We start from the raw sequence: 27,921 nt of genomic DNA, 5'->3' as shown, positions 1-27,921 counted from the left end.
TAACCTTTTGTTTATTTCCATAAAGCTATAATAATAGATTAATCGTTATTAATTTAAAAATTTTATAGCTTTGAGGTATAAATAAATTATATTTTAAAATAGTTAAAAGAAAAAATATAAGCATATTAATAAAATATATATCATTTTTTGTTCTAATAATTATAAACAATATGACATATAGAACTATAATAATTATTATATGTATATAAACTAATAAAATACTTTACTAATAATTAATATTGAAATATGTTTTATTGTAAAAATGTCATATAATTAAATATTAATATTAATTTTATCGAAAAGCACATAATAATAAATTTTCTTTGAACTATTAATATTTATATTAGGTTATTATATATACACAAACTTATAAATTTGCATTTTAAATATATTGTTATTACGAAATAATATATATGTTCTAAAGTACTTTATTTAAAAACTATGAAATACGTAAATATTATACATTGGTTTAAAGTACTCCTTTTGAGTGCATTAATTATCTCATTGTAGTATACAGTGGTATACCATTAGTAATAACAATAATCATATTAGATTAATATATTATGTTTATTTGATACAGTACATGGATATAAATTCATTATACATGCTCTTAAGAGGGTTATAAGATTAAATGAAATGTTATAACATGTATTTAAGTAAGCTTTAATGTGGTAATATTAGAATCAACATTGCCAAGAAAGACAACATTAATTTTATTAATAATTCTATAGTTTCATTAAAAATACAACTATTTTATTATAGAATAAATAAAAATTTATTAAAATATATGCAATACATAATATTTGTTTAGGTTATAAGTATAAATGTGCACTTAAAATGGTAATCCATGCTATACTGCTTCTCAAATTAATTCATTATTCCAAATAAAATACTAATACATTTTAAAATAAAATTTTACGATAACAATTATATTTATTTTATTTATTGCTTAAATATATTTACTAATAATTTATATATTAAATAGATAACAAGAATGAAAAGAATAATACAGATTTTATATATAATATTACCCAAAAACTAATTTATACCCATGATTTGCTTTAATTGCAATATCTCAATTAACCTAATTTATATATGATGTGTTTTTAATTTAAAAAATACATAAGTTATGCACTCAAAACGACTCATTAATTACATTTATATATAAAGAAATGCTAACACATAAGCAAAGTTATTACATATTCTAAATTTAATTATTAATTTATATATACTAATTAAGCATATTATATGTCATGTATTTAGAAAAGAAAATATTAAATTATTTCTTAATATTAATTTAAAACACAAATTGTGTTTTATATTTATTAAAAATAAATAAAAGGTGTAATATTCCATGTTGAATAATACCTTATATAGTGCATGATATTCAAATAATGAAATACAAATACATTTTTAACAATTATAGTAATAATACATTTCTAATTCTTTATATATTTATATTAAAAGATATAAAGAAATTATATACAAAGAAGACATTCTTAAACCAAAAATACATTTTATGATGGAAACTTAAAGCAGACGTTATACATGAAAATAAATAGTATTATTAACATAAATTTTCTAATATTATGGTACTGAAAAATATGTATGAAGGAAAAAATAACTTAAAGCCTTTTCAATAATTTCTTTTTGTTAAACGGCAGAATGTCCCTGAATCTAAGAAAAAAAACATAAATGGATAAATATATAAAATGTTTAAATTTTTGCAAATTATAGTATATATTATAAACATGTACATTTATTTAAACAATAGTTGAGAATTATCATGTTATTAAAATTTGTATATTGCTTACAGATCCGACATAGGTAACATAAATATGATCGGTTTTTTTTTCAATGAGATATCCAGTCATGTTAACAAATACTTTTTCTAATTTTCCTTTTTTAATATCATTTTCAGAATCAATGTCAATTTTGAATAAATTTGCATTTTCTATTATTGTGTTTTTATATTCTTTAGTGGAAGGATGTCCATCATTTATATTTGCTGAAACCGTGACAATTATAGTTACGTTTTCTGATATCTACAAAATTAATAAAAATATATTGCACAAATTATTGTGAATAATATGATTTATAACGAAACAGAAGAGGAAGGGCTTCCTTACCTGAGCTCTTTTGACTAAAGCATAAAAATATTTCTGAGGTTTTTTAGAATCTTTTTCGTAGCGTTGCTGTATTATTACTAAATTTGGATCGTACACACGGGCAACTTTAAAAAAAAAATAATAATTTTGGATTATGTAAAATAAAATATTATGAATTAGAAGATATGGGAAACAATAAATAGCATCATATAGTAATGGAAATAATAAATCAAGAAATGTCGAATAAATAGTAACAATAATATTTAATTTGATTAATTGTTTATGCTGTTCATACCTTTACCAAAGCCTTTATTGAAAATTTTGGGAGTATCGGGATCCCATAACTTGTTTATTGCATTATTATACTAACAGAAGCAAAGAGAAGTATATGTATATAAATTATAATAATTTTTTAATTTTAATTTGGTTTATAACTTTAATATTGTTTGCTAATTGATACCGAATTGAGGTTAGCTAATTTTAAACGTATTCTTAGAATATTTGTATTGTCTCCATGTGTTTTTTTATGTGCATCCGTAGTAAATTTAAATGGTGATTGATATTTAATATAACCATTATCATCTGTAGCATGATATTCTAAATGTGTTAAAGCTTCGTTCATAAGTTCGGTCGCTTGCTTTGTTTCTTCCTGATTTGTACATAATAGATGCTTGTTTTTTTCATATATTTCTTCTGGACTATTGTTGATAAAAATTAACATATTTATAATATGTACAAAGATAAAGGCATTATATTTATATTATAGCATTGTTGTACAAGCGCATATTTAATATTTTCATAATTAAATATGTAATGTATAATGTATTATGTATATTGTTGTTTTTTCTTACGTAGGATATAGAGATGATAATTGTTCAGATGTTGTTTTTTTTCTTAGAGCCCATTCAGATGCAAGGGCTTTATTATTCCCATATATGAAAATACTTAAAAGAAAAAAAATATTTTGAATATAAAATTTATTCATTTTTGAATTTTACAAACAAAATATTAAAGTATATATTAGTATTTTTAATTAAAAATTAACAACGTAAAAAATAGAATAAGTGTAATTAAAATCGAAGCAAATAGTTTTTTCCAATAATGTATAAAAAACTGTTATTTAAACGAAAATGCATGCTTTTATCAAATTTATAAGTTTAATATATTTTTTATTCAAATAATTCAATCACGAAACGACGTCAACAACATAACTTTTCATATATTACGATATAAAAAATATTATTATTCATAATTTTATTAATATTATAATATATAAAAATAAATAACTTTAATTATATTATATAAACGATATTTTTAATATAGAGAATTATGAATATGCAAGTTTTATATTTTTATAATTGACTAAGATCAATTTAAAATTTATAAAAAAATTCATTACGTATGGAATTACGTATATATTTGCATTAATAATTATATTAAAATACATGTTTTATATTTTTTCTATGTATTTTATAAAATATCCTTGATAATGCATTGTTTTTAATATAAAGCATGTCTATTATATTTTTAAATATTAAAATAGTAAATTTAATCCGAAAAATGCAGTTAATTTCATTATTACTAATAATACTATAATAAGAATATTTTTTATCACATAATAATAACAGTATGATAAAATATATATGATGGTAAATCACGCTTTTTGTAATTTTTTCATCAATTTTAACTGAATTTTATTAATAAATAATTTTTAGAAATTTTCGTAATCTTATAAAAATTATTTATTGGTAGCGATATTGGCGCCCATTTTTTTATATTAATACAAATTATAAATCCCTTTTTAATAGAAAAACAAAGTATATATAAAATTTAAAAAAATACAAATAAAATAATTAAACATAAAGTTGTAAAGTCAAGACATATATATATAATTAATTATTTTTTAATTATAATATTCTTGATGGTGAGGTGTTCATGTTTTATCGATCAGGCTTATGCATTATAGGTTATCGTTTTGTTCTACGAAATCTATGTTGTTGGTTAAGGCTATATTTTTATTAATTTGTTTATAATTTGATAATATGTTTGTCTATATACGCTGATTAAATATACGTATCGCCACGTATGTTTAATCTCGAGATTATGTCTATGTTTTTATACAAAAAAGGGTGATAAGTATTAAATGAAAGGAAATAATAACAGTTATATTGTAGTTCTCACAAAATTAATACATATAGATGTATCCTAATAATAAAATACATAAAAAAGTTATACACAAAGAAAAGATTCTTAAAATACAAAAACAATTTATGATGGTAACTTAAAGAAACCATTATGTATGGAAACAAATCGTTATATTAACACAAATCTTCTAACATTGCGATAGTGAAAAAAATATATAAATATATGTTTATCTACAATGAATAAATATTATTTAAAGTTTTTTTAATATTTTCTTTTCGAGAACGGATGTTATGCCCATCAATCTAAGAAAAAAAAGATAAATAGATGAATATATAAAATATTTAAATTTTGTACAAATTATAGTATATATTATAAATATGTGCATTTATTTAAAACAACATTTTTTTAACAAATGCTAAAATAAATTATTGTTATAAAAGTTTTATATCGATTACAGATTCAATATAGATGATATCAATAAAATTGCATATTTTTCGAATGAAGTATCCAGCTATGTTAACATTCGTCTTCTTTATTTCTCCATTTTTAATATCATCTTCAGAATTAATGTCGAGTTTGAATAAATTTGCGTTTTCTACGATTTTGTTTTTATATTCTTTATCGGAGGGATATCCATCATTTACATTTGGTGAAGATATGACAATTATAGTTTCATATGGTGATATCTACAAAATTAATAAAAGCGTATTTGAATAAATTATTGTGAATAACATGAAAAATACAACTTATATATAAACAGAAGAGAATAAGTTTTCTTACTTCAATATTTGCAGCTAAAGCATAAAAATATTTATCACGGCCCTCAGACCAACTTTTGTAACGTTGCTGTATCATTACTAAATTCGGATTGTACACACGGGCAATTTTTCCTAAAAAACGATATTATAAATTGAATAGATGAAATTAAAATGCCATGAATTTGAAGATATGGGAAACAATAAATAGCATTATATAGCAATGGGAATAATAAATCATGAAATATCGAATAAATAGTAGCATCAATATGCTAATTTGACTAATTATTTATATTTTATATACTTTTAGAAGAAGTTTTATCTAAAAAATGCTCACTATTGGGATCCCATAACATGTTTATTATTTTCTTATACTAATGGAAACAAAGAGAAATATATGCATATAAATTATAATCATTTTTTAATTTTAATTTGGTTTATAACTTAACATTGTTCATTAATTGATACCTTATCGACATTATAATATTTAAAATGAGTTTTTTGAATAATTATATTTCCTTCATCTTTTTTTGTAGAAAGAGTAATATTAAAATTTCGAGTCCATTTACATATGTCATAACCATTTTTACTTGTAGCATGATTCTCTAAATGTGCTGCAGCTTCGCTCATAAGATTGGCCGCATTTATAATTTCGTTACGATTGGTACATAATAGGTGTTTGTTTTTTGCAAATATTTCTTCGGGGCTATCATTGATAAAAATGAACAAATTTTTAATGAATACAAAAATAAAGTTACTGTATTTATATTATAACATTATTGCATAGGCATATATTTAATATTTTCATAATGAAATATGTAACATATATTGTTATATTTTCTTACGTAAGATAACGTTTTGGGGGTTTGGTTTCTGTATTTTCTTCTGGTGCAGGCTCAGTTGCAAGGGCTTTATTATTCAGATATACTGAGACACTTAAAAAAAATAAAACAATTTGAATATAAAATTTATTCATTTTTGAACTTTACAAACAAAAAATTAAAGTATATATTAGTATTTTTTTAATTAAAAATTAACAGCATAAAAAATAGCATAAATATAATTAAAATTGAAGAGAACAATTTTCTCCAATAAAGTATAAAAAAATATAAACTATTATTTAAAAGACAAAATGTATGGTTTTGTCATATTTATAAGTTTAATATATTTTTTATTCAAATAATTCAATCACGAAACGACGTCAACAACAGAACTTTTCATATATTACGATATAAAAAATATTATTATTCATAATTTTATTAATATTATAATATATAAAAATGAATGACTTTAATTATATTATATAAATGATATTTTTAATATAAACCATTGTGAATAGGTAAGTTTTATATTTTTATAATTAATTAAACTCAATTTAAAATTTATAAAACGTCCAATTACGTATGAAATTCCGTGTATACTTATATTTAATAGAAAAAATCTGTTGTTTTTACCTATATAAAATAAATTATTTAAAATAAAAATGTAAAAGCAAGAAAATAATGTAAAAAATATATATGCTTTATTAATAATTGTATTAAATAGTTGTTTTGCTGTTTTTTTCATTTTTTTACAATAATTTTTTGGAAATGCTAGATTTAATATAAAACATATCTATTATATTTTAAATATATAATTTAATTTAATTTGAGAAATGCAGTTAATTAAATATTATTAATACTATTATAATAACCATATTTTTACCTCATCAAAATAATAGTATGATAAAATATATATGGCGATAAATCGCGTTTTCTGTATTTTTTTTTTACCAGATTTAACTGAATTTTATTAAATATAAAATTTCTAGCAATTTTCTTATTCTTATAAAAATTATTTATTGGTAGCAATATTGACGCCCATGCTTTTTTATAAATGAATACAAATTATAAATTTTCTTTTAATAGTAAAACAAAGTATATATAAAATTAAAAAAATACAAATAAATATAATATAAAAATAATGAAACATAATGTTGTAAAGTCAAGAAATATATATATGAATACATATAATAAATTTAGTTTTTATTTTAACATTCTTGATACCGGTGGTGTTCATGTATTATGGGTTATAGTTTTGTTCCTTTAGACGGGATGCATTCGGTATTTTATACAGGTACAATTATTATGTGAATATGTCTGCAATATAGTAATATTAGGATTAGAAAATTATCATAGTATAAATATAGTTTTTTTTGAAAACTATAAAGGTAAAGATAAATTTTGAGATGTGCTACAAACATTCAAAGGGAACATATGATTTATAGACATCCCCCAAAGGAAATATTTTTTATTAAATAAAAAATAAGTACATATATGTGAATTATGTTAAATTAGCATAATAATTTATTTTTAGACTTTATTTAAATGAAAATTATGCTTATAATTCATATAAGAACATATTGTTCTCTCTTTAAGTTTGTACACATTTTCTTATTTCTCTAGAATCCGTAAATGTTCTTTAAAATAAAGTTTCTAAATTCATTATTTAATATTGGGCACCCATGAAGGTTGTTATTTAGTTTTTCATAGTCGGATAAATACATAAAAACACTACATACTTACTATTTCAAAAATAATATTTATATTTACAATAAAAACTACGAACAAATTATATGCAAATAAAACACAGTTTAAAAATCAAATTGATGTTCTGTAACAATAATTTAAATCATGCACAACCCATGGACATAAGTTTATTTTATTAATATAAGTATCAAAATTTTAAAAGATTGTATTTGGAAATGGGTTTATTCTTTTTTAATAATATCTCCTATTTTGGTAGTATTTATCATTGCCGAAGCTGTCATATCCATAAGAGTTTCTCTTGGGTTATGGCTATCGGGAGTACAAGCATGCTCAATCTGAGGAAAGAAACAAAAATTAATAAATATATAAATATTCCGTTTTTATTATGAATGAATAGATATATTAATATAAGAACATTTATATATAATGCATATATTTTTGATAATGGTGAAACAAAATTATGTTACTAAAATTTTTATATTGCTTACAGAGGTGAGCTGGGTAATTTTAACGCCATTGGCTTCCTTTTTAATGAAAATTGCCACTAAGTTAAGATATATTGTGTGTAAATATCCCATTCTAATGCTTCTATCAGAATTAACATCAGGGTTGAATGAGTTTGCACTTGATACGATAGGATTTACATAATTGATATTCTTTACTGGATTATGATCATTCATATCTGATGAAACTACGAGTATTGCAGTTTCGTCTTCTGATAGCTATAAATTAATAAAAAGTGCATTTTCATAAATTAGGACATAATAATATGAAAAAAGGTACATCTAGAAGGATGAAGAAAAAAAATATCCTTACTTCAACTTTGGTGGCTAATGCATTATAATATACACTCCATAAATTGACTATGTAACGCTGTTGTAGAAGCATTAAATTTTCATCGTATTTTTGAGAAATGGTTTCTAAAAAAAATAAATTTTTGTATACATGTAAATTAAAACATGATTAAATTTAACAAAATGAAAAATATTAATAGAAGATTAGGCATTGATGATAACAAAACAAGAAATACATCATAAAGGTTGATAAGGACATTAATTAAATTAATTAAATACCTCCAATGAAGATATCATCGAATATTTGTTTGACATTTTGATCCCATAACATCTTTACTATGTCATCATACTAATAATAGCAAAAAAAAAATATATTTATACATTAACAATTATATTTTGTTATTTTAAAATAATTTCATGAATTAAAAATTATTGTTTGTTAATTCATACATTATTGGCGTTGGGAATTGTAAATTCAAGCTTTCCAATATCAGTATTATTTAATTGCTTAAAATGTATACTTGCTCCATTTTCCGCATAATAGAACTTGTAATCATCTGTATGTTCGGCATGCTCTTTTGCAACATTTAAAGCTTCGGCCATAACATCTGCTGCTTGCCTAGCTTCTTCAGAGTTGGAAGATCCTTGTTGTCTAAATCTTAAATTTATATGTTGGCTATTTTCTTCATTTGAACTACAAATGGAGAAGGAAATATATTTTTAAATGCATTTGAATTTATAATTTAGAAAAAAATATATACTTATAAGAAGCTATTTTGATTTTACAATAGTTATGCATATTCACATTCACAATACATATAATATTCTCATAATCAAGACTATATACATATTTATATTCAATATAATGTTGCAATTATTTTCTTACGAATTAGTGGTTGAAACAGGCTCTATTGCAAATGCTATATTTTGCATATATCCTGCGACACTTAAAAGTGCCAAAGCAATCTTAATGTACCCTTTATTCATTTTTGAATTTGATAAATAAAATATTAATATATTTTTTAGAAATTGAAAATTAACAAATATAAAGGTTATATAATTATGTTAAATCGAACCAATCGATTTTCGAAAAATTTATAAAAATTAATATTTATTTAAAAAACAAAAATAATTTTTAAAATAAATTTATTTCATGCATTTATTATATTTAAAAATATAATTATTTTTTTAATATTGTTGTATACTAATAAATACATACAGAATATAGAGTTCAGTGATGGTTTTGTATTCTCTACATTATCTATTAAATGCCGACTTCTTTAAATGTTTGCTATTTAATTATTATTGAAATTTATATAATAATATTACAATTATGTTTAGAATTATATATGTAAAATACAACATATTATAATATATAAAAAATCGCTTTAGTTATATATAGCATTATTGATATAAAAACTTTTTATTATTATAGTTAATAACTTAAAAATAAAATTGAAATTTATTCATTTGGGTATTATATAGGAAATTTACCCATGGATTGAAAAAACGTATATTATATGGCAGTAACATTTATTTAGCTAATATGAAGTTGCTAATAAAATTGTAATATTATTATATAAAAATAGGTGTGTTGTTTCATAGCAATAACTTGATAAAATTTATATTATGAGAATCGCACATTCTGTGGTTTTTATTATTTTAATACAAATTTTCTAGCAAAATTGTTAATTTTAAAAAAATTATTTATTGGTAGCAATATTGATGCCCATGTTTTTTTATGAATGGATACAAATTATAAATTTCCTTTTAATAACAAAACAAAGTATGCATAAATTTTAAAAAATAAAATATAAAAATAATGAAACATAAAATTGTAAAATCAAGAAATACATATACATACATAAAATTAATTTAGTTTTTAATTCTAATATTCTTGATACGGGGGATGTTTATGTTTTATGGAATCTATGTTGTTGGTTAAGGCTATATTTTTATTAATTTGTTTATAATTTGATAATATGTTTGTCTATATACGCTGATTAAATATACGTATCGCCACGTATGTTTAATCTCGAGATTATGTCTATGTTTTTATACAAAAAAGGGTGATAAGTATTAAATGAAAGGAAATAATAACAGTTATATTGTAGTTCTCACAAAATTAATACATATAGATGTATCCTAATAATAAAATACATAAAAAAGTTATACACAAAGAAAAGATTCTTAAAATACAAAAACAATTTATGATGGTAATTTAAAGCAACCATTATGTATGGAAACAAATCGTTATATTAACACACATCTTCTAATATTACGGTGCCCCAAAAAATATATATAAATATATGTTTCTATATGAAGGAATAAAGCATCGAAAGCTTTTCCAATATTGTGTTTTTGTTATATCTCAATGTAACGATTTCCATCAATCTAAGAAAACAAACAAAAACGGATGAATATATAAAATGTTTAAATTTTTTGCAAATTATAGTATATATTATAAATATTTGCATTTATTTAAAACAATATATTTGTTAACAATTGTTGAAATAAGTTATTAAATTTGTATATCGCTTACAGAGTTGATATAGGTGACACTGACATAAGTTTCGCATTTTTGAATTAAGTATCCAGCTAACTTAACGAACGTTTTTTTTAATTTTCCGCTTCGAATATCATCTTCAGAATCAATGTCAGTTGTGAATGAATTTGCGCTTTCTATTAATATGTTTTTATATTCTATATCGGAAGGGTTGTGATCATTTATATTTGCTGATGTCATGGCAATTATAGTTTCATATTTTGATACCTATAAAATTAATAAAAATATATTAAATAAATTATTGTGAATAATATGAAAAATATGATTTATAACGAAACAGAAGACGAAAAGTTTCCTTACTTCAACCTTTGTAGCTAAAGCATAAAAATATTTCTCATTGCTCCACGGCCACTTTTTGAAACGTTGTTGTATCATTACTAAATTTGGATTGTACACACGAGAAACTTTGGCTAAAAAAAATATTATAAAATTGCATAGATGAAATTAAAATATCATGAGTTTGAAGATATGGGAAACAATAAATAGTATCATATAACAATGACAATAACAAATAACGAAATATCGAATAAATAGTAACAATAATATGTTAATTCGACTAATTATTTATGTTTTGCGTACTTTTAGTATATTTATACTCGACCGGAGTGATAATATCAGGATCCCATATTTTGCCTACTACTTTATTAAACTAATGGAAGTAAAGAGGAATATATGTATATCAATTATAATAATTTTTTAATTTCAATTTGATTTGTAACTTTTTATGTCGTTCGTTAATTGATACCTTATTCGAGCCATTCTTTCTATATGTGACCTTTACAACACCTATATGGCCTTGATGTTTTTTTTTGTAATAAACCATCTTATTATGATGAATATGCCCTATAGGTTTATAACCCTTTTTACTTGTAGCATGATATTTTAAATGTGTTATAACTTCGTTCATAAGTTTTTCCGCGTTTTTTATTTCTTCGGGATTGGTACATAATAAGTGCTTGTTTTTTTCAAATATTTCTTCTGAACTATCATTGATAAAAATGAACAAATTTTAAATGCATACAAAAATAAAGACATTGTATTTATATTATAACATTATTGCATAGGCGTATATTTAATATTTTCATAATGAAATATGTAATATATATATTGATGTATTTTCTTACGTAGCATAACTATTTTTTGATTTGGTTTTTGTGGATTTTCCTGGAGCAGCCTCAGCTGCGAGGGTTTTATTATTCAGATATACGGAGAGACTTAAAAGAAATAAAGCGATTTGAATATAAAATTTGTTCATTTTGAACTTTACAAACAAAATATTAAAAAATATATTAATATTTTTTTAATTAAAAAATAACGACTTGAAAAATAGCACAAGCATAATTAAAATTGAAGAAAATAATTTTCTCCAATAAAGTATAAAAAAATATAAACTATTATTTAAAAGACAAAATGTATGCTTTTATCATATTTTTAATTATAATATATTTTTTATTTAAATAATTCAATCATAAAACGACGTCGATAGAAGAAGATTTCATAAATAATGAATATCAAAAATTTTGTGATTTATAATTTCATTAATATTATGATATCTAAAATATATATTTTTAATTATATAAATGATATTTTTAATATATAACATTATGAATACGCAAGTTTTATATTTTTATAAGTGAATAAACTCAATTTAAATTTCACAAAACGTCTCATTACGTATGAAATTTCATGTATACTTATATTTAATAGAAAAAATCTGTTGTTTTTACCTATATAAAATAAATTATTTAAAATAAAAATGTAAAAGCAAGAAAATAATGTAAAAAATATATATGCTTTATTAATAATTGTATTAAATAGTTGTTTTGCTGTTTTTTTCATTTTTTTACAACAATTTTTTGGAAATGCTAGATTTAATATAAAACATATCCATTATATTTTAAATATATAATTTAATTTAATTTGAGAAATGCAGTTAATTAAATATTATTAATACTACTATAATAACCATATTTTTACCTCATCAAAATAATAGTATGATAAAATATATATGGCGATAAATCGCGTTTTCTGTATTTTTTTTATGCTTTTAATACAAATTTTACTAAATAACATTTTTCTATCAAAATTGTTAATTTTATAAAAATTATTTATTGGTGGTAATATAGATATCCATATTTTTTTATAAATTAACACAAATTATAAATTTCTTTTAATAACGAAACAAAGTATATATAAAATTAAAAAAAATACAAATAAATAAAATATAAAAATAAAATAATGAAACATAAAGTTGTAAAACACGAAATACACATGCATACGTAAAATAAATTTATTTTTTAATTATAATATTCTTGATGCCGAAGTGTTCATGCATTATGGGTTATCATTTTGTTCTATGGAATTTATGTTTTGATTTAGAGTTCGGGGTACATTTTCATTTAATTTTTTATAATTTGATTAAATATATTTTCTGACCCATATGGTTAATCTTGAGATAATGCTTATCTTTGTTAACAACAAAGAGTGATAAGCATTGAATAAAAATCGCCATAAAAATAACAGTTATATTTGTAGTGTTCACAAATTAATACATACAGATACATCTTAATATTAAAAGACATAAACAAATTATATACAAAAAACATTATTATAATGAAAATAAATTGTTTTATTAACAAAAATCTTCTAATTTTATGGTTCTTAAAAATATATATGAAGGAAAAAATAATCTAAAGCTTTTCCAATAATTCACTTTTGTTCAATGGAAGAATATCCCTGAATCTAAGAAAAAAAACATAAATGGATAAATATGTAAAACGTTAAAAATTTTCAAAATATAGCATATATTATAAATATGTATATTTCGTTAAAACCGTATTTTTTTTTAGCAATTGTGAAATAAATTATTATATTATTAAAATTTGTATATCGCTTACAGATTCGATATAGGTGACTTCAACATTATTTCTTTTTTTTTCAATGAGGTATCCAGCTAAGTTCACAAATATTTGTTCTAATTTTCCACTTTTAATATCATCTTTAAGTTTTGTGGAAGTATTTAATAAACTTTCTTTTTTAATATCATCTTTAGGTTTTGTGGAAGTATTTAATAAACTTTCTTTTTTAATATCATCTTTAGATTTCATGTAAATATTGAATAAACTTGCTTTTTTTATTATTGGGTTGTTATATTTTTTGGAAGGGATATTATCAATTCCATTTATTGAAGTCATGGCAATTATAGTTTTGCATTTTGATATCTACAAAATTAATAAAAATATATTGCATAAATTATTGTGAATAATATGAGAAATACGATTTGTAACGAAATAGAAAAGGAAAGGTTTCCTTACTTCAACCTTGGTAACTAAAGCATAAAAATATTTATCACGACCCTCATGCATACTTTTGAAACGTTCTCGTATAACTAGTAAATTTGGACCGTACATATGGAGAACTATTCAAAAAAAAATAATTTTGCATTATGTAAAATAAAATATTATGAATTTGAAGACATGAGAAACAATAAATAGTATCATATAGCAATGGAAATAATAAATCACGAAATGGCGAATAAATAGTAACAATAATATGTTAATTTGACTAATTGTTTATGTTTTTTATACTTTTAGGAACGTCTTCGTTGAAAATATTGGGGACACCGGAATCCCACAACGTGTCTACTGTTTCATCATACTAATGGAAGCAAAGAGAAATATATGTATATAAATTATAATCATTTTTTAATTTGGCTTATAAATTTTAATGATGTTCGTTAACTGATACCTTATCCGAACCAGTAATTGTATATTGAATTTTATCAATATTCGTCTGATTGTCAAATTTTTTTACATAATACGATGTTTTATCATTAGGATTTTTTAAATATGGTTCATAACCATCTTTGGTTGTAGCATAGTATTCTAACTGTTTTACAGCATCGTTCATAATATTGATCACTCGTGTAGGGTTGCGACTGCGACATGATAAGTACTTGCATTTTTCATATATTTCTTCTGAACTGTCATTGAGAAAAATGAAAATATTTTTAATGTTTACAAAAATAAAGTTATTGTATTTATATTATAACATTGTTGTACAAGTGGATATTTAATATGATCATAATGAAATATGTAATATGCATATATTGTTGCATTTTCTTACCTAAGATAACAACCTCTTGATCTGATTGTATTAAATTTTTTGGGAACTTTTTGGGTAACTTTTTTTAGATCAGGGTCAGCTGCAAGGGCTTCATTATTTGCATATGCGAAAATGCTTAAAATAAATAAAGCGATTTGAATATAAAATTTATTCATTTTGAACTTTAAAAAGAAAATATTAAAATTTATATTAGTATTTTTTTTAATTAAAAATTAATAGCTCGAAAAATAACATAAATATAATTAAAATTGAAGCAAATAATTTTCTCCAATAAAGCATAAAAAACAAATATTTATTTAAAAAAAATACAAATTATTATTTAAATAGCAAAATTTATGATTTTATCAGATTTATAAGTTTAATATATTTTTTATTTAAATAATTTAATCATAAAATGACGTCAATAGAAGAAAATTTCATAAATAATGAATATCAAAAATTTGATGATTTATAATTTCATTAATATTATAATATTTAAAATAAATATTTTTAATTATATAAACGATATTTTTAATATATAACATTATGAATACGTAAGTTTTATATTTTTATAATTGATTAAACTCAATTTAAAATTTATAAAGCGTCTCATTGCATGTGGAATCATATGCATATATTTTATTTATATGTAATAGAGAAAATCTGTTGTTTTTACCTAAAGAAAATCAATAATTTAAAATAAAAATATAAAAGTAAGAAAATAATATATATATATATATATATATATATATGCTTTAATATAATATATATACTTATTAATAATTATATTAAATAATTGTTTTGCTATTCTTTTCTATTTATTTTACAAAGTTTCTTGAGATTACATCGTTTTTAATACAAAGCATGTCCATTATATTTTTAAATATTAAAATAATTAATTTAATCGGAGGAATGCAATTAATTATATATATTCCTGATACAACTATAATAATAATAATAATAATAATTTTTACTACATCAAAATAATAGTATGATCACATTTGCATTATAAAAATCAACCATTCGTGATTTTTTCATCACTTTTAATACGCATTTTACTAAATAAAATTTTCTAGCAAAATTCTTAATTTTATAAAAATTATTTATTGGTGGTAATATTGATATCCATATTTTTTTATAAATTAACACAAATTATAAATTTCTTTTAATAGCGAAACAAAATATATATAAAATTAAAAAAAATACAAATAAATAAAATATAAAAATAAAATAATGAAATATATGTTGTAAAATCAATAAATATATATAATTAATTTTTTTTCGATTCTAATATTCTTGATACCGAGGTGTTTATGTTTTATGGCCCAAGGTTATGCATAATGGGTTATTGTTTCGTTCACTGAATTTACGTTTTGATTTCGGGTTCGGGGTATATTGTAATTTAATTCTTTATAATTTGATAATATTTTTGTCTGTGAATGTTGATAAAATATATTTACCATTCCCATATGTTTATTCTCGAGATTATGTCTAAATACGCACCGAAAAAAGGACATAGCCATTAATATGAAAGGGGTCACATAAAATACTTCTTATAAGTTATAATACTTTCATATAATTTGTTCATATATATTACATGTGGAAATATTATAACTTCACATTTTATAATTTATTTCTAATTTTGTCTAACTATATATAAGAACCCTTATTATATATTATATAAGGCGTGTTAACCCATAGCAATGTTGAACCATGAGTAACACAGTATGTTTCTTTATTTGTATCACTATTATTTTGATTTAAATTATATTATACCAAATAAACTGTAATAATAAAACTCATTTGGAACATTTATCTGCATTATAATATACCTTCAGGTTAATTGGTATATGTTTAATATTATTTAAACACAATACTAATATATAATAGGTAATCATAAAATATGGATTCATTAAATATCGATCGAGATTCGACAATGCAACATTATCTATAAAAGGCATTTTATGCATCTAACATTTTTAATAATACAATAAAATTATATTATAGATATATGTATAATATTTTATTAAATTTTAACAATATATAATATTTTCGCTTTATCTGATTTCTTTACATTTTATTAAAATTAATTAGTATGAATATTAGTTGCTTTATAAGCTTTAATTTATTTATCATAAAGCCATAATAATAGGTTAATCATTATTAATTTTTAAATTTTATAGTTTTGAGGTGTAAATATATTATATTTAAAATAGTTAAAAAATAAAATATTAATAAAATTTCATATAATAATTTGTTCTAATAATTTTTATAATAATTAAAAAAATTAGGTATATAGAAATAGGGTTATTATTATATGCTTATACATATAAGATAGTAAATATTCTACAAATAATATTGAAATATGATTTTATTGTAAAAAATTCATATAATTAAATATTAATTTTATCGAAAAAACACATAATAATTAATTTTATTTGAACAATAATATTTATACTAGGCTATTATATATGCACAAACTTATAAATTTATATTTTAAATATAGTGGTATTACGAAATAATATATGCTCTAAAATGTTTCACTTTAAAACAATGAAGCAAGGAAAATTAGTAATTGGTTTAAAGTATTTCTCTTGAGTGCATTAATTACTTCATTGTAGTGTACAGTGGTATATTAGTAGCAATAATAGTAACAATAATGGATTAGTATGCTACTAAATATGAACAATATATTATGTTTATTTGATGCACTATATGGGTATAAATTAGTTAAATATGCTCTTAAAGGTATGATAAGATTATAATTGTATGCATAATAAATCAAATAAAATACTACATTTTGTTGCTAAGTATATTTTATTATGGTGCTATGACATTAAAGTTATCAATCAATATAATAATAATTCCATAATGCTCGTTAAAAATACAGCTATTTCGTTATATAAACAAATAAAGTTTTATTATAAAATATATAACACATAATATATGTTTAGATTATAAGTATAAATGTGTACTTAAAATGGTAGCTCATATTATATTGATTCTCAAATTAATTAATTATTCTAACCAAAGTATTTATAGAATTTTTAAATAAAAATTAATATATTAAATTATATTTATTTTCTTTATTGTTTAAAATACATTTATTAATCATTTATATATTAAATAGATAATAAGAATGAAAAGAATAATATACATTTTATATATAATAACTATTACCCCAAAACTAATTTATATTCATGATTCATTTTAATTGCAATAGCTCAATTACCCTAATTTGTAGATTATGTTTTTTTAATTTAAAAACATACATAAGTTATGTACTCAAAATTATTCATTTATTAAATTTATATATAAAGAAATGTTAGTACATAAGCAAAGTTATTACATATTCTAAAGTGAATTATTAATTAAGATAATTAAACGTATTATATTTATTTATTTATAAAAAAGAATAATATTAAATTTAAACACAAATAGTATTTTATATTTGTTAGAAATTATATAAAAAAGTGTAATATTTCAAATTGAATAATAACATATATCAATACATGGTATTCAAATAATGAGATACAAATACATTTTTAACAATTATAGTAATAGCACATTTTTAATTCTTTATATATTTATAATAATATAAAATTTGTTATGTTTTTACTATAAATCAAGAAAATGCATAGTTCTATATGTAGAAGCGTATAATAATTCGAAAATGTGTTTTATTTAAACTTATTAAAATGTTACAAAAAATAATACAATGAAGCTATTCCAAATATTATTAAGAATAGCGATATTCGCATATGATAAAAATGTTTCGAACAAATCACAATATAAGGATACTTATCTAAATTGTAGTAAAAGTGAACATATGTTTTATTTTATTATATTGTTGTATATTAATTTTAAATTAATATTATTATTGAGAAAAATGCTAATAGTGCGTTTATGTTTGACAATTTTATATAGAGAAATCGATCCATTGTTTAATCTATTTTGTTCCAGTGTATATATTTTATATAAAAACAATATGATGTCAATCTACAGTTTAAAAACAAAATTCCATTACAATGAAGAACTACAAACGAATGGTAATTAACCTTATTTTAAAATAAAACATATCTATCCTTAATTTTATTATGTTTAAATTATATTTAAATAATATTATATTTTATTTGATAAATTTTGAATTAATGTATATTTTTATAACTATTTCTTAGTGTAAGTTACTTCTCGAAGGTGATAGTTATTTTAAAGATGAAATTGTCGATATGGAGAAAATTAACAAAAAAACAAAAGCCAAAATATATTATAGTAGAGATGGTTATAAAACAAATGAAGAATGTATTAATGCTTTGGCCGCATATATATATATGGAATTCAAAAAATTAATACCAAGAGTAACTCAACATAATCATTATGATGAATATTTATTGATGTGGATAAGTGATAAATTGCTTAAGATACACAAAAAAGGAAAAGGCAAAAAGATTGGAAAAGGCTATATGGATGCATTTACTTTAAAGCAGGCTTATGAACAGTATTTAGATAAACATAAAAAAGGATTGGATTATTGGGATCTTTTAAATATGCAGCAAGGTTTGAAAGAAGCTAATCTTTGGTATATGAGCGAATTTTATAAATTATTTAATAATATATGTATAACAATTGCATATTATAATTATAAAGATGTCAAAAGTAAGCAACTTTCTAAATATTCTAAAAATTGCCTTAATCAATATAGAATCCTTTATATGAACATTCCTAAATGCAAATCATATCTTTATTTATTGAATAAATTAAAAGGTATATATGATACTTTTAAAAGTTCTGCTATTGATAAAAATAATTTAAAAACTAAACTTATAAAACTTACACTAGAAAATGGAAACGAGATGGAACCGGTGCGTAGTTTTAAAACATATGACTTCAGTGATTCAAAATGTAAATTCCAAAAAAAAAAACCTCCACCCTCCAAACCTTCAAAACCTAATCCAGGACCAGCACCACCAGAAATATCGCAGAAAGAATCACTACAAACACAACCTGGCCCACAAGACATTTCTGAATCAAAAAACCCTCATAAAGAAGGATCAAATCACCCAAATGGGCAAGACGGTTCTAAAATTGATTCAAAGGTTTCAGGCAGTGAAAACGGAAATCCGAATGGTGGAGCCAATGAACCAGGAGCTCCAAGTGGTGGGACAGACGAACCTCCATCAGGATCACCTGCACCAAGTCAAGATGGTAAATCAGATATAACAAATCCACTAAATCAAGCAGGAACATCAAGTACATCAGGAGAATCCATTGATTTGTGGTCACCATTTTTTAAACTCATATTAAATGGAAAGGAGTATTATAATAGAGGTTCCGATTTTATTGATCAAAATCAGCAAAGGCTTAATGATGCTAAGAATAAAATCAGTGGTGCATATAAGGACGCTATGGATAATTTAAAAACTATTTACAGTGCATCTAATGATTATTTTAACAGCATTATTGGTCATATAACTACCGAACTTAATCAAGTTAACACTCCTAAATCAGGCACCTCAGGGGATAAATTACCACAAAATAATGATCAATTACAAAAAAGTGGAGATCCGCCGAAACATACACCAAAAGATACACCACAAAATCTACTTAATAATTTACCATCAACTCCACCATCACTATCAGATTCACCATCAGATTCTCCAAAAGATCCACCACCAAACCCAGCACCCAGTCCAACAGCACAAAAACAACCATCTCCCCAATCACAGCATATCATACATCAAACCCCACAAGACGATCCATCTAATCACAAAAAAACTGACAATGCAATTGTTCACTTGGTAAAATCAAAAAGTCCTGATCCCAATTTGAAGAAACCATGTAATATATTTCCAACTACATGGAATGGATCAGAGGATTGTATACCTGAAATAAAATTTATGAATACCATATTAGTATGTTGCACATCTGAACAGTGCAGTTTAACTGGAATTCCAGTTATACTTGTTTTAATGCCCATTATTTTATTAATTGTGTATAAGGTAAATAATAATATAATTACTAAAACAGCACTTTTAAATAATTTTCATTATTATAAAAAATTATAATATTTTCCATACTTTTATGTTAGTATTTGTCATCTGGATGGAGAAATGAATTGAAAGGAAAAAAAAACATGAAAAAGGTTATAAATTTGTTTGGTGTAAATAAAACGGCAAAGACAGTTATAAATTCAACTGATAGAAAAAAACAAATGCAAATAATTATAAAATCATCTAGTCGAAAAAAACTGACTAAAAAATCTATAAATTCCGTTTATTGGGGAAAACCTCCATTATTAAATATATACAAGATTATGCAGGCTGATCCTGTACCATTTATTAATTTATTTTTTTTATTGATTTTTTTTGTTTATAAAAGAAAACGAGACACCATAGAATTATAAATTTAATTAACTTGTATTTAAAATCGAATTAAAAAATGTATAAAATTAAAGAATGCTAAATAGTAAATTTGTCTAATTAATATAAACAAGTATTATATATATATATATATGATAAAGATCAAGAGTTTGTTTCTTATTTTATAATAGAACATAACATAAATTTTTAATATGATGAAATTCTCTATTATAACTGAATTACAACATTTTTTTGCCTTTATTATTATTTATAAAAGTCAAATATTGTATTATTTAAATACAAAATGTGTCATTCCACCTGCTAAATGAATACGAGAAAATAAAGAGTTTCTTATTAAGCGTACTTCATTTTTTTGTTTCATATAATAATAAATTGGCATATCTTTCAATATATTGGTTCGATATGGTTATTTTTCGATTTGATATTATAATTCGATTATTTTTTTGGATTACATTTGTCAATATTAATATTTTACACTATTTACCAGAAATAATAAGCATGATGTTGTATATTCTAAGATATATTTATATATAAAATTATTGCATCCCAATATATGAAAAAAAAATTTTGCAAAAAAGTGGTAAATAAAATATTATTAAGTAATGTTTAAAATTGGAGGAATACAATAATAAAATATAATATATAAAAAAACATTTAAATGTAAATAACAATAATGGTTTGTTAATGTTTTCATTATATTATATGTTTGTATATATTCATATAAAAAAAATATATGTATCTAATATTTTATTATTTAATAGATATTTGTTAATTTATTCGTATGCAAACAATAATATAAAATATATATGCTTATAAAATATTAAAACTGTATCATTAAATATGTCATATATTATGAATTATATTAAAGCCTGCTTGTGTAAAAAAATTTTTTTTTTGGGATTTTTTTAAATTAAAATATTAAAATGGTCATTCTTTAAGCAAAATGGATATTTATTTGAAAAAAATATAATATTTATATTCATATATACCTTTAATGGATCGACGAAATTTATTATAATGGTTGCATAATTAATTCTATTGAGAATGGGGAAAATTAATAAATGAAATAAATATCATAGTTATTTTTGTAAATATATTCATAAAATTTAGAACAAAAAGCTAATAAATATGAAGTTATCATCATGATTTCATTTATTAATGAATAAAGTTAAAAATGAGAATCAGTATTTTATATTTTGTTTTTTTTTCAATTATTATTTGTTCTTTTGAATATGGCAAAAATGTAAGTGACAGATTATTTTCTTATATTATTAATAATATTTCATTATAGCTTTTTTATCTATTTGTTTTATATTAATTTTATATTATTTTTTCATGTATTGGTAAACCACTTATGTTAAATTAAAGAGGCAATTAAAATTAATTATATATATGTTAATAAATATTTCATTTATTTGCAGGTATTACACTTTATAAACGAGAGCAACGTATACCTTGAAAGGAATATAATAAATTTAGAAAATAATAGAATATTAGCAGATGCAAACAATAAATTGGATTTAAATCATTTTTATGAATCAACTTTGAGTCTTGCAGATCAATTGAATGACTGTAGTGGTGAAGATGATGATGACGAGGATACACAAAAATTTCGAAATATTATATATTCACATATAAAGAAGCATAAAGAAAGTAATACATTACCCGATTTAAATAATGTAGATAAAAAAAGGAAAAAGATCATTTATGAACTTCAAAAAGAATTAGATGAAGTAAAAAAAGAATTAGATGAAGTAAAAAAAGATATTGGTAATATAAGAAACAATAAATTAGAAACACAACCGATACAAGATAAAAGAATAGTAAATAGAGATGAAGTTGTTTCTGTATCCAATTATGAAGACCTTAACAGACACGAAGATCTAAGACTTATCACGGAGAATGAAGAGAATGCGGTCAATACAACTGCTGATGATAGATTAAAAGATAAACAAGAGCTAAAAATAATACGCAAAGGGTTATTATTGAGGGGGTGTATATTAGCTGTGCTGACTAGTTTGCTTCTCATACCAGTAGTTAATATATGGGTAAGTTATATGATTGTAGGACTTTCAATTGAAACACTTTTTAGATGCTATCAATTCAGTAAATTAACCTTTAAAGTATATAATGTACCAAAAAAAATGCTAAAACCCCCAAAATTCCTAAAACCCTAAAAATAAAGATAACCACTCTTTATTATTATGGTTTATTATACTTGTTCAAATGGTTAAAAATAATATATTTAATATTTTATGGCATAAAAGTTCCACTTTTTGCATTTCATAGAATAATAAATTTGATTTAACCGCTTGTTTTGTTATATATATATTTTTTTTAGTGTAATGTATAATGAATTTATCCGTATTTCCATACATATATATTAATGGATTTTTAAATTATTCATTTTTAGTTAATATTTATAATTATTTTAAATAAACTTAATTTAAACACATTTATTAATAAAATTATAAGCTATATTGAGGTTATATATAGGTTTGTATTTATGATTTGAAGTTTTGTTCTACTGAATCGAGGTTTAGGGCAGTGTAATAATTGTGAAACTGATAATGATAAAATTATGGCTGGATGGATATCCCTTCTTAAAACAATTTATGATTCTGATTTGGTTGACAATGATGTACCAAAGAATATGAATATTAACGAATATATTATCACATGGTTAATTTATATGTTAAAGCTAAAAGATGGTAACAGCATCACCAATTTAAATGACTTTTATTATCAATATAAAAATCAGCGTGGAGGATATAGCTTGGTTTCAACTAATGGTAAAGATTATTCTAACATTATTGATAATATTATAATTAATAAAAACTATTTGATGGATATGGATAAGAACATTATATATAAATTTTATAATTTATTAAAATCATTATGTAGCATGTACAATGATATTAATAAGGATACGCCAGATTGTACACAATTTCGCAAAAAGCTAAAACATTTGTTGATGAATATAATAAACTTCTTAATAATAATGATTTTGATATTAATGAAAACAGTTCATATAGAAAAATATTGTCTAGTTTATCAACTTATTATGATAATTTTAAAAAATATTGTGATAAAAATTGCAGTGGTTGTAGCAGTATTCCACCTCTTCCAACGACAAAACAACACAAGTTTCTGCGCATATCTCTGAAAATACATCATCAAGTTCGTCGATATTAAACACATTAATTTCAGGTTTATCGATATTTTCTGTAATACCAGCTTTCTTTGGAATTGCTTATAAGGTAAATATTAAGGAATTAAAAACTATAATATTTAAATTATATTCATTAAATATATGCAAAATTTAACAAACATGAAATCGTCTTAACATTTTATACTAGTATTCATTATTTGGAATTAATAAACTATTCCAAAGACAATATATAAGAAAAAAATTAAAAAAAATAAAGAAAAAAATGAAAGTTAATATATGATTCGAAGATTAGCGACTATTCCAGGAACAATAATAGTTATTGATATATGTTAAGAATATGTCTATTTGGAAACAAGTCATTTTTGACGATATTTTTTAACGATAATTTTTGTGTCTATAAGAATAATTGAATATTATAATCAATAAAATATAAAATTAATATGCATATTATTGCATTTTTACATATTTTTTGGATATTTTTTATATAATTTTTATGATGTGGGTCAGGGTTAAGATTGTATTATGGAACCCATATATGGGTTATGGTTAAGTACCACATTACATATAATTTTGTATAATTTTTAATAATTTGATAATATTTATTAGTTTAACGGATTGTTTTAAATATATATAGCAAGCACAATTATAACAATTGAATTTCGCGTTAATATAACTTAGTGGTAATTTGTTTAACTATGTATTTATTGTTAATTGGGGTTTAATTGTGTTATGGGTAAACTATCAAATATTGAAATCGATATAGAAAAATGAATCCAAAGTATCGATTTGATTCTATAAGATAACTTTGATTTAAATAATTTAATATTTATTATGAGAAATTGTGGGAAAATGGAATTAATTAATATAGAGAATGTTATACAAACTGATCCCGTACATTTATTAATTTATTTTTTATTTATAAAAGAAAAAACATTATTTATATGATAAATTTAATAAGTTTTATTTTCGTATTTAAAAAACAATATAAAAATAAAACAATAATAAATAAGCCATATTGCATTTAATAGTATAAATAATTCGGGTTTTAGTATATAGGAGCCATGTTAAGGCTCATTCACCTATTTTTATAAAAAAATATAAAATATTATTAAATGATATTAAACATTTGAGAAATATAACAAATAAAAATGCATTTAAATGCAAATAATAATTTTTGATAATTGTTTTTCATATGTTTGCATCTAATATTTATTATCATAATTAATATATATTAATTTGCATGCAAACATACAAAAATAAAAAATATAGATTTATAAAGTATCAAGAATATTATTAAATGCGCCTTTAATTATACTAAAGACTTATTTATATAAAACATGCAAAAAATATTTTAGGTTAAATTTTTACATAAATGCATTGGTTTTATAATTAAAATAATGTATTCTATACGAAAATGGGGTTGTATTTGAAAAAAAACATAAATATAAAAATTTTAGTAGTTGCATGTTACATCTTTGATGATAGCAGTTATTTATATTTATATAATTCTGCATGTATATAAATTAATGTATAATTTATTTATATTTAAAAAATTAAAAATAAATTTGTTATATTTAATATAATGGCTCCAATAAACAAAAGCATTCACGAACAATATATATATTTTTATACATTTAAAATATATTATTTATTTTTATTATTTATATTAAAGTAAAAATAAAATATATAATTTTGTTATAATTGCATGATTATAAATTTGTAGATGATTTAAAATAGCAGTAACATATAATTTATTATAATATATTTCCATAAATATCATATAACTTGTTTATATAAATTAAAATTAAACAATTTGTAATATTAAATAATAGCATTATTGTTTTACAACAATAATATATAAAAAGGAAACTAAAAAGAATAAATCATATATATTATTTAAAACATCTGATTCGAAAAACAATTTTTATTAATAAAAAAATGAATAAAAAGATATTTAGTTTAGTTTGTATCGTCTTGTATTCCCTTTTGGGTGCATCAATACATTGCTCGGAGCAGGAAGTAAGTTGTCAAAACAAAATATAAACTAGTATATCGAAAATTATATAATAGTGGTTATTTACATGTTGTGACATATATATATATATATATTAATATGTTTATACCTTTGTGTTATCGATCTAAGGAAGATGAAATAAAACTTAGGGCCAAACGTGTTATCCAAAAATTATTTGGACCTAAAGAAGATGACTCACAACTTATACGAGAAGCACAATTAAAGAAAGAAAACATTAGCGATTTTCTAGATGATATGAATGGTAATGAGTATAGAGATGTATATTATAGTGAATATACCGATGGTGATGGTAAAGATGATTAAATACCTGATGGTAAAGATGCTAATCTATTTAAGTCTTTTAATGTATTTAAAGGTTGCAAAAAAAATAAACAAAGAAAAGAACATTCATATGATAAAATGATTGAAAATTTTTTAAATGACAATAAAGATATTTCTATGGATAAATTGGAAATCGAAAAAAATATTTTAAATATTCTTGAAAACAAGTCAGAACGATCACAGATTTCATCAAGCGTGTTAGAAGAATTATCAAAAGAATTTTCAAAACATAAACCAAGTGAACAAGCTTCGTTTATTAAATCTATTGAAATGATGTTAACTATAGCAGGAACAAAACAAATCTTTATAATTATCAATTAAACTACAATGTTTGATATATGATACCCTAGTTGAATGAATTATGCTATGTGTTTGTTATTTATGATCTAAAATTTTATGTTTTTATTTTATTATGTAATTATTAAAATAAATGTACTAATACATTTTTATTATACAATTGAATAAAACTTTAACATATATATAAATATATTCATATGAATTGTTTGTTACTATTCTTATTTGTAGTATATAGAGTTTAGGTGTTCATCCTTTACGAATATGTATTTGCATTATGGGTCAAGGTTATGCATTATGGGTTATTGTTTCGTTCACTGAATTTTCGTTTTGAGTTAGGGCTTGGAGTATATTATAATATAATTTTTTATAGTTTGATAATATTTTGGGTATGTAAATGTTGATAAAATATATTTACTATTCCCGTATGTTTATTCTCGAGATTATGTCTAAATATGCACAAAAAAAGGTGGCATATCCATTAATATGAAAGGGCCACATAAAATATTTCTTATAAGTTATAATACTTTCATATAATTCGTTCGTATATATTAAATGGGGCAATGCTATAATTTCACATTTTATATTTTATTGGTAATTTATGGCTAACTATATATAAGAGGCTTTATTATTTATTATGTAAGGCATAGCTATATTGAATCATGAATAACATTGTGCTTTCTTTATTTGATGAAGCATTTTATTTAGTAAAACATATT

General features: G+C 21.5%; 9 protein-coding genes across 9 annotated transcripts; 4 read left to right on the top strand and 5 right to left on the bottom strand.

Moving 5' to 3' along the window:
* Nucleotides 1–1,653: 1,653 nt before the first annotated feature.
* On the bottom strand, nucleotides 1,654–3,093 carry PVVCY_1300140 (fam-a protein; the record flags this gene model as incomplete). Its single annotated transcript, XM_037634701.1, has 6 exons — nucleotides 1,654–1,677; nucleotides 1,815–2,045; nucleotides 2,130–2,233; nucleotides 2,404–2,473; nucleotides 2,569–2,806; nucleotides 2,960–3,093. The coding sequence occupies 6 exons, from the start codon at nucleotides 3,091–3,093 to the stop codon at nucleotides 1,654–1,656; spliced, it is 801 nt and encodes a 266-aa protein (XP_037490759.1).
* Nucleotides 3,094–4,483: 1,390 nt separating this feature from the next.
* On the bottom strand, nucleotides 4,484–5,984 carry PVVCY_1300130 (fam-a protein; the record flags this gene model as incomplete). Its single annotated transcript, XM_037634700.1, has 6 exons — nucleotides 4,484–4,555; nucleotides 4,709–4,939; nucleotides 5,034–5,143; nucleotides 5,313–5,382; nucleotides 5,477–5,714; nucleotides 5,854–5,984. The coding sequence occupies 6 exons, from the start codon at nucleotides 5,982–5,984 to the stop codon at nucleotides 4,484–4,486; spliced, it is 852 nt and encodes a 283-aa protein (XP_037490758.1).
* A 1,773-nt stretch (nucleotides 5,985–7,757) lies between these two features.
* Nucleotides 7,758–9,317, bottom strand: PVVCY_1300120 (fam-a protein; the record flags this gene model as incomplete). The annotated part of the gene is made up of 6 exons (XM_037634699.1): nucleotides 7,758–7,871; nucleotides 8,025–8,258; nucleotides 8,353–8,456; nucleotides 8,610–8,679; nucleotides 8,781–9,024; nucleotides 9,217–9,317. The coding sequence occupies 6 exons, from the start codon at nucleotides 9,315–9,317 to the stop codon at nucleotides 7,758–7,760; spliced, it is 867 nt and encodes a 288-aa protein (XP_037490757.1).
* A 1,377-nt stretch (nucleotides 9,318–10,694) lies between these two features.
* On the bottom strand, nucleotides 10,695–12,151 carry PVVCY_1300110 (fam-a protein; the record flags this gene model as incomplete). Its single annotated transcript, XM_037634698.1, has 6 exons — nucleotides 10,695–10,724; nucleotides 10,873–11,103; nucleotides 11,197–11,306; nucleotides 11,476–11,545; nucleotides 11,642–11,879; nucleotides 12,021–12,151. The coding sequence occupies 6 exons, from the start codon at nucleotides 12,149–12,151 to the stop codon at nucleotides 10,695–10,697; spliced, it is 810 nt and encodes a 269-aa protein (XP_037490756.1).
* A 1,454-nt stretch (nucleotides 12,152–13,605) lies between these two features.
* PVVCY_1300100 (fam-a protein) lies at nucleotides 13,606–15,176 on the bottom strand (the record flags this gene model as incomplete). The annotated part of the gene is made up of 6 exons (XM_037634697.1): nucleotides 13,606–13,638; nucleotides 13,794–14,117; nucleotides 14,211–14,314; nucleotides 14,484–14,553; nucleotides 14,644–14,878; nucleotides 15,022–15,176. The coding sequence occupies 6 exons, from the start codon at nucleotides 15,174–15,176 to the stop codon at nucleotides 13,606–13,608; spliced, it is 921 nt and encodes a 306-aa protein (XP_037490755.1).
* Nucleotides 15,177–19,028: 3,852 nt separating this feature from the next.
* PVVCY_1300090 (PIR protein CIR protein) lies at nucleotides 19,029–21,403 on the top strand (the record flags this gene model as incomplete). The annotated part of the gene is made up of 3 exons (XM_037634696.1): nucleotides 19,029–19,049; nucleotides 19,179–20,999; nucleotides 21,089–21,403. The coding sequence occupies 3 exons, from the start codon at nucleotides 19,029–19,031 to the stop codon at nucleotides 21,401–21,403; spliced, it is 2,157 nt and encodes a 718-aa protein (XP_037490754.1).
* A 1,151-nt stretch (nucleotides 21,404–22,554) lies between these two features.
* Nucleotides 22,555–23,557, top strand: PVVCY_1300080 (fam-b protein; the record flags this gene model as incomplete). Its single annotated transcript, XM_037634695.1, has 2 exons — nucleotides 22,555–22,623; nucleotides 22,802–23,557. The coding sequence occupies 2 exons, from the start codon at nucleotides 22,555–22,557 to the stop codon at nucleotides 23,555–23,557; spliced, it is 825 nt and encodes a 274-aa protein (XP_037490753.1).
* A 404-nt stretch (nucleotides 23,558–23,961) lies between these two features.
* Nucleotides 23,962–24,546, top strand: PVVCY_1300070 (CIR protein PIR protein, fragment; the record flags this gene model as incomplete). Its single annotated transcript, XM_037634694.1, has 1 exon — nucleotides 23,962–24,546. The coding sequence occupies one exon, from the start codon at nucleotides 23,962–23,964 to the stop codon at nucleotides 24,544–24,546; it is 585 nt and encodes a 194-aa protein (XP_037490752.1).
* Nucleotides 24,547–26,490: 1,944 nt separating this feature from the next.
* On the top strand, nucleotides 26,491–26,890 carry PVVCY_1300060 (fam-c protein; the record flags this gene model as incomplete). The annotated part of the gene is made up of 2 exons (XM_037634693.1): nucleotides 26,491–26,571; nucleotides 26,696–26,890. The coding sequence occupies 2 exons, from the start codon at nucleotides 26,491–26,493 to the stop codon at nucleotides 26,888–26,890; spliced, it is 276 nt and encodes a 91-aa protein (XP_037490751.1).
* Nucleotides 26,891–27,921: the final 1,031 nt, after the last annotated feature.

Source organism: Plasmodium vinckei (genome assembly GCF_900681995.1).
Source record: "Plasmodium vinckei vinckei genome assembly, chromosome: PVVCY_13".
Lineage (NCBI taxonomy): Eukaryota > Apicomplexa > Aconoidasida > Haemosporida > Plasmodiidae > Plasmodium > Plasmodium vinckei.
The sequence above is the reverse complement of the archived record's forward strand: the minus strand, read 5'-3'. Positions and strand labels throughout refer to the sequence as shown.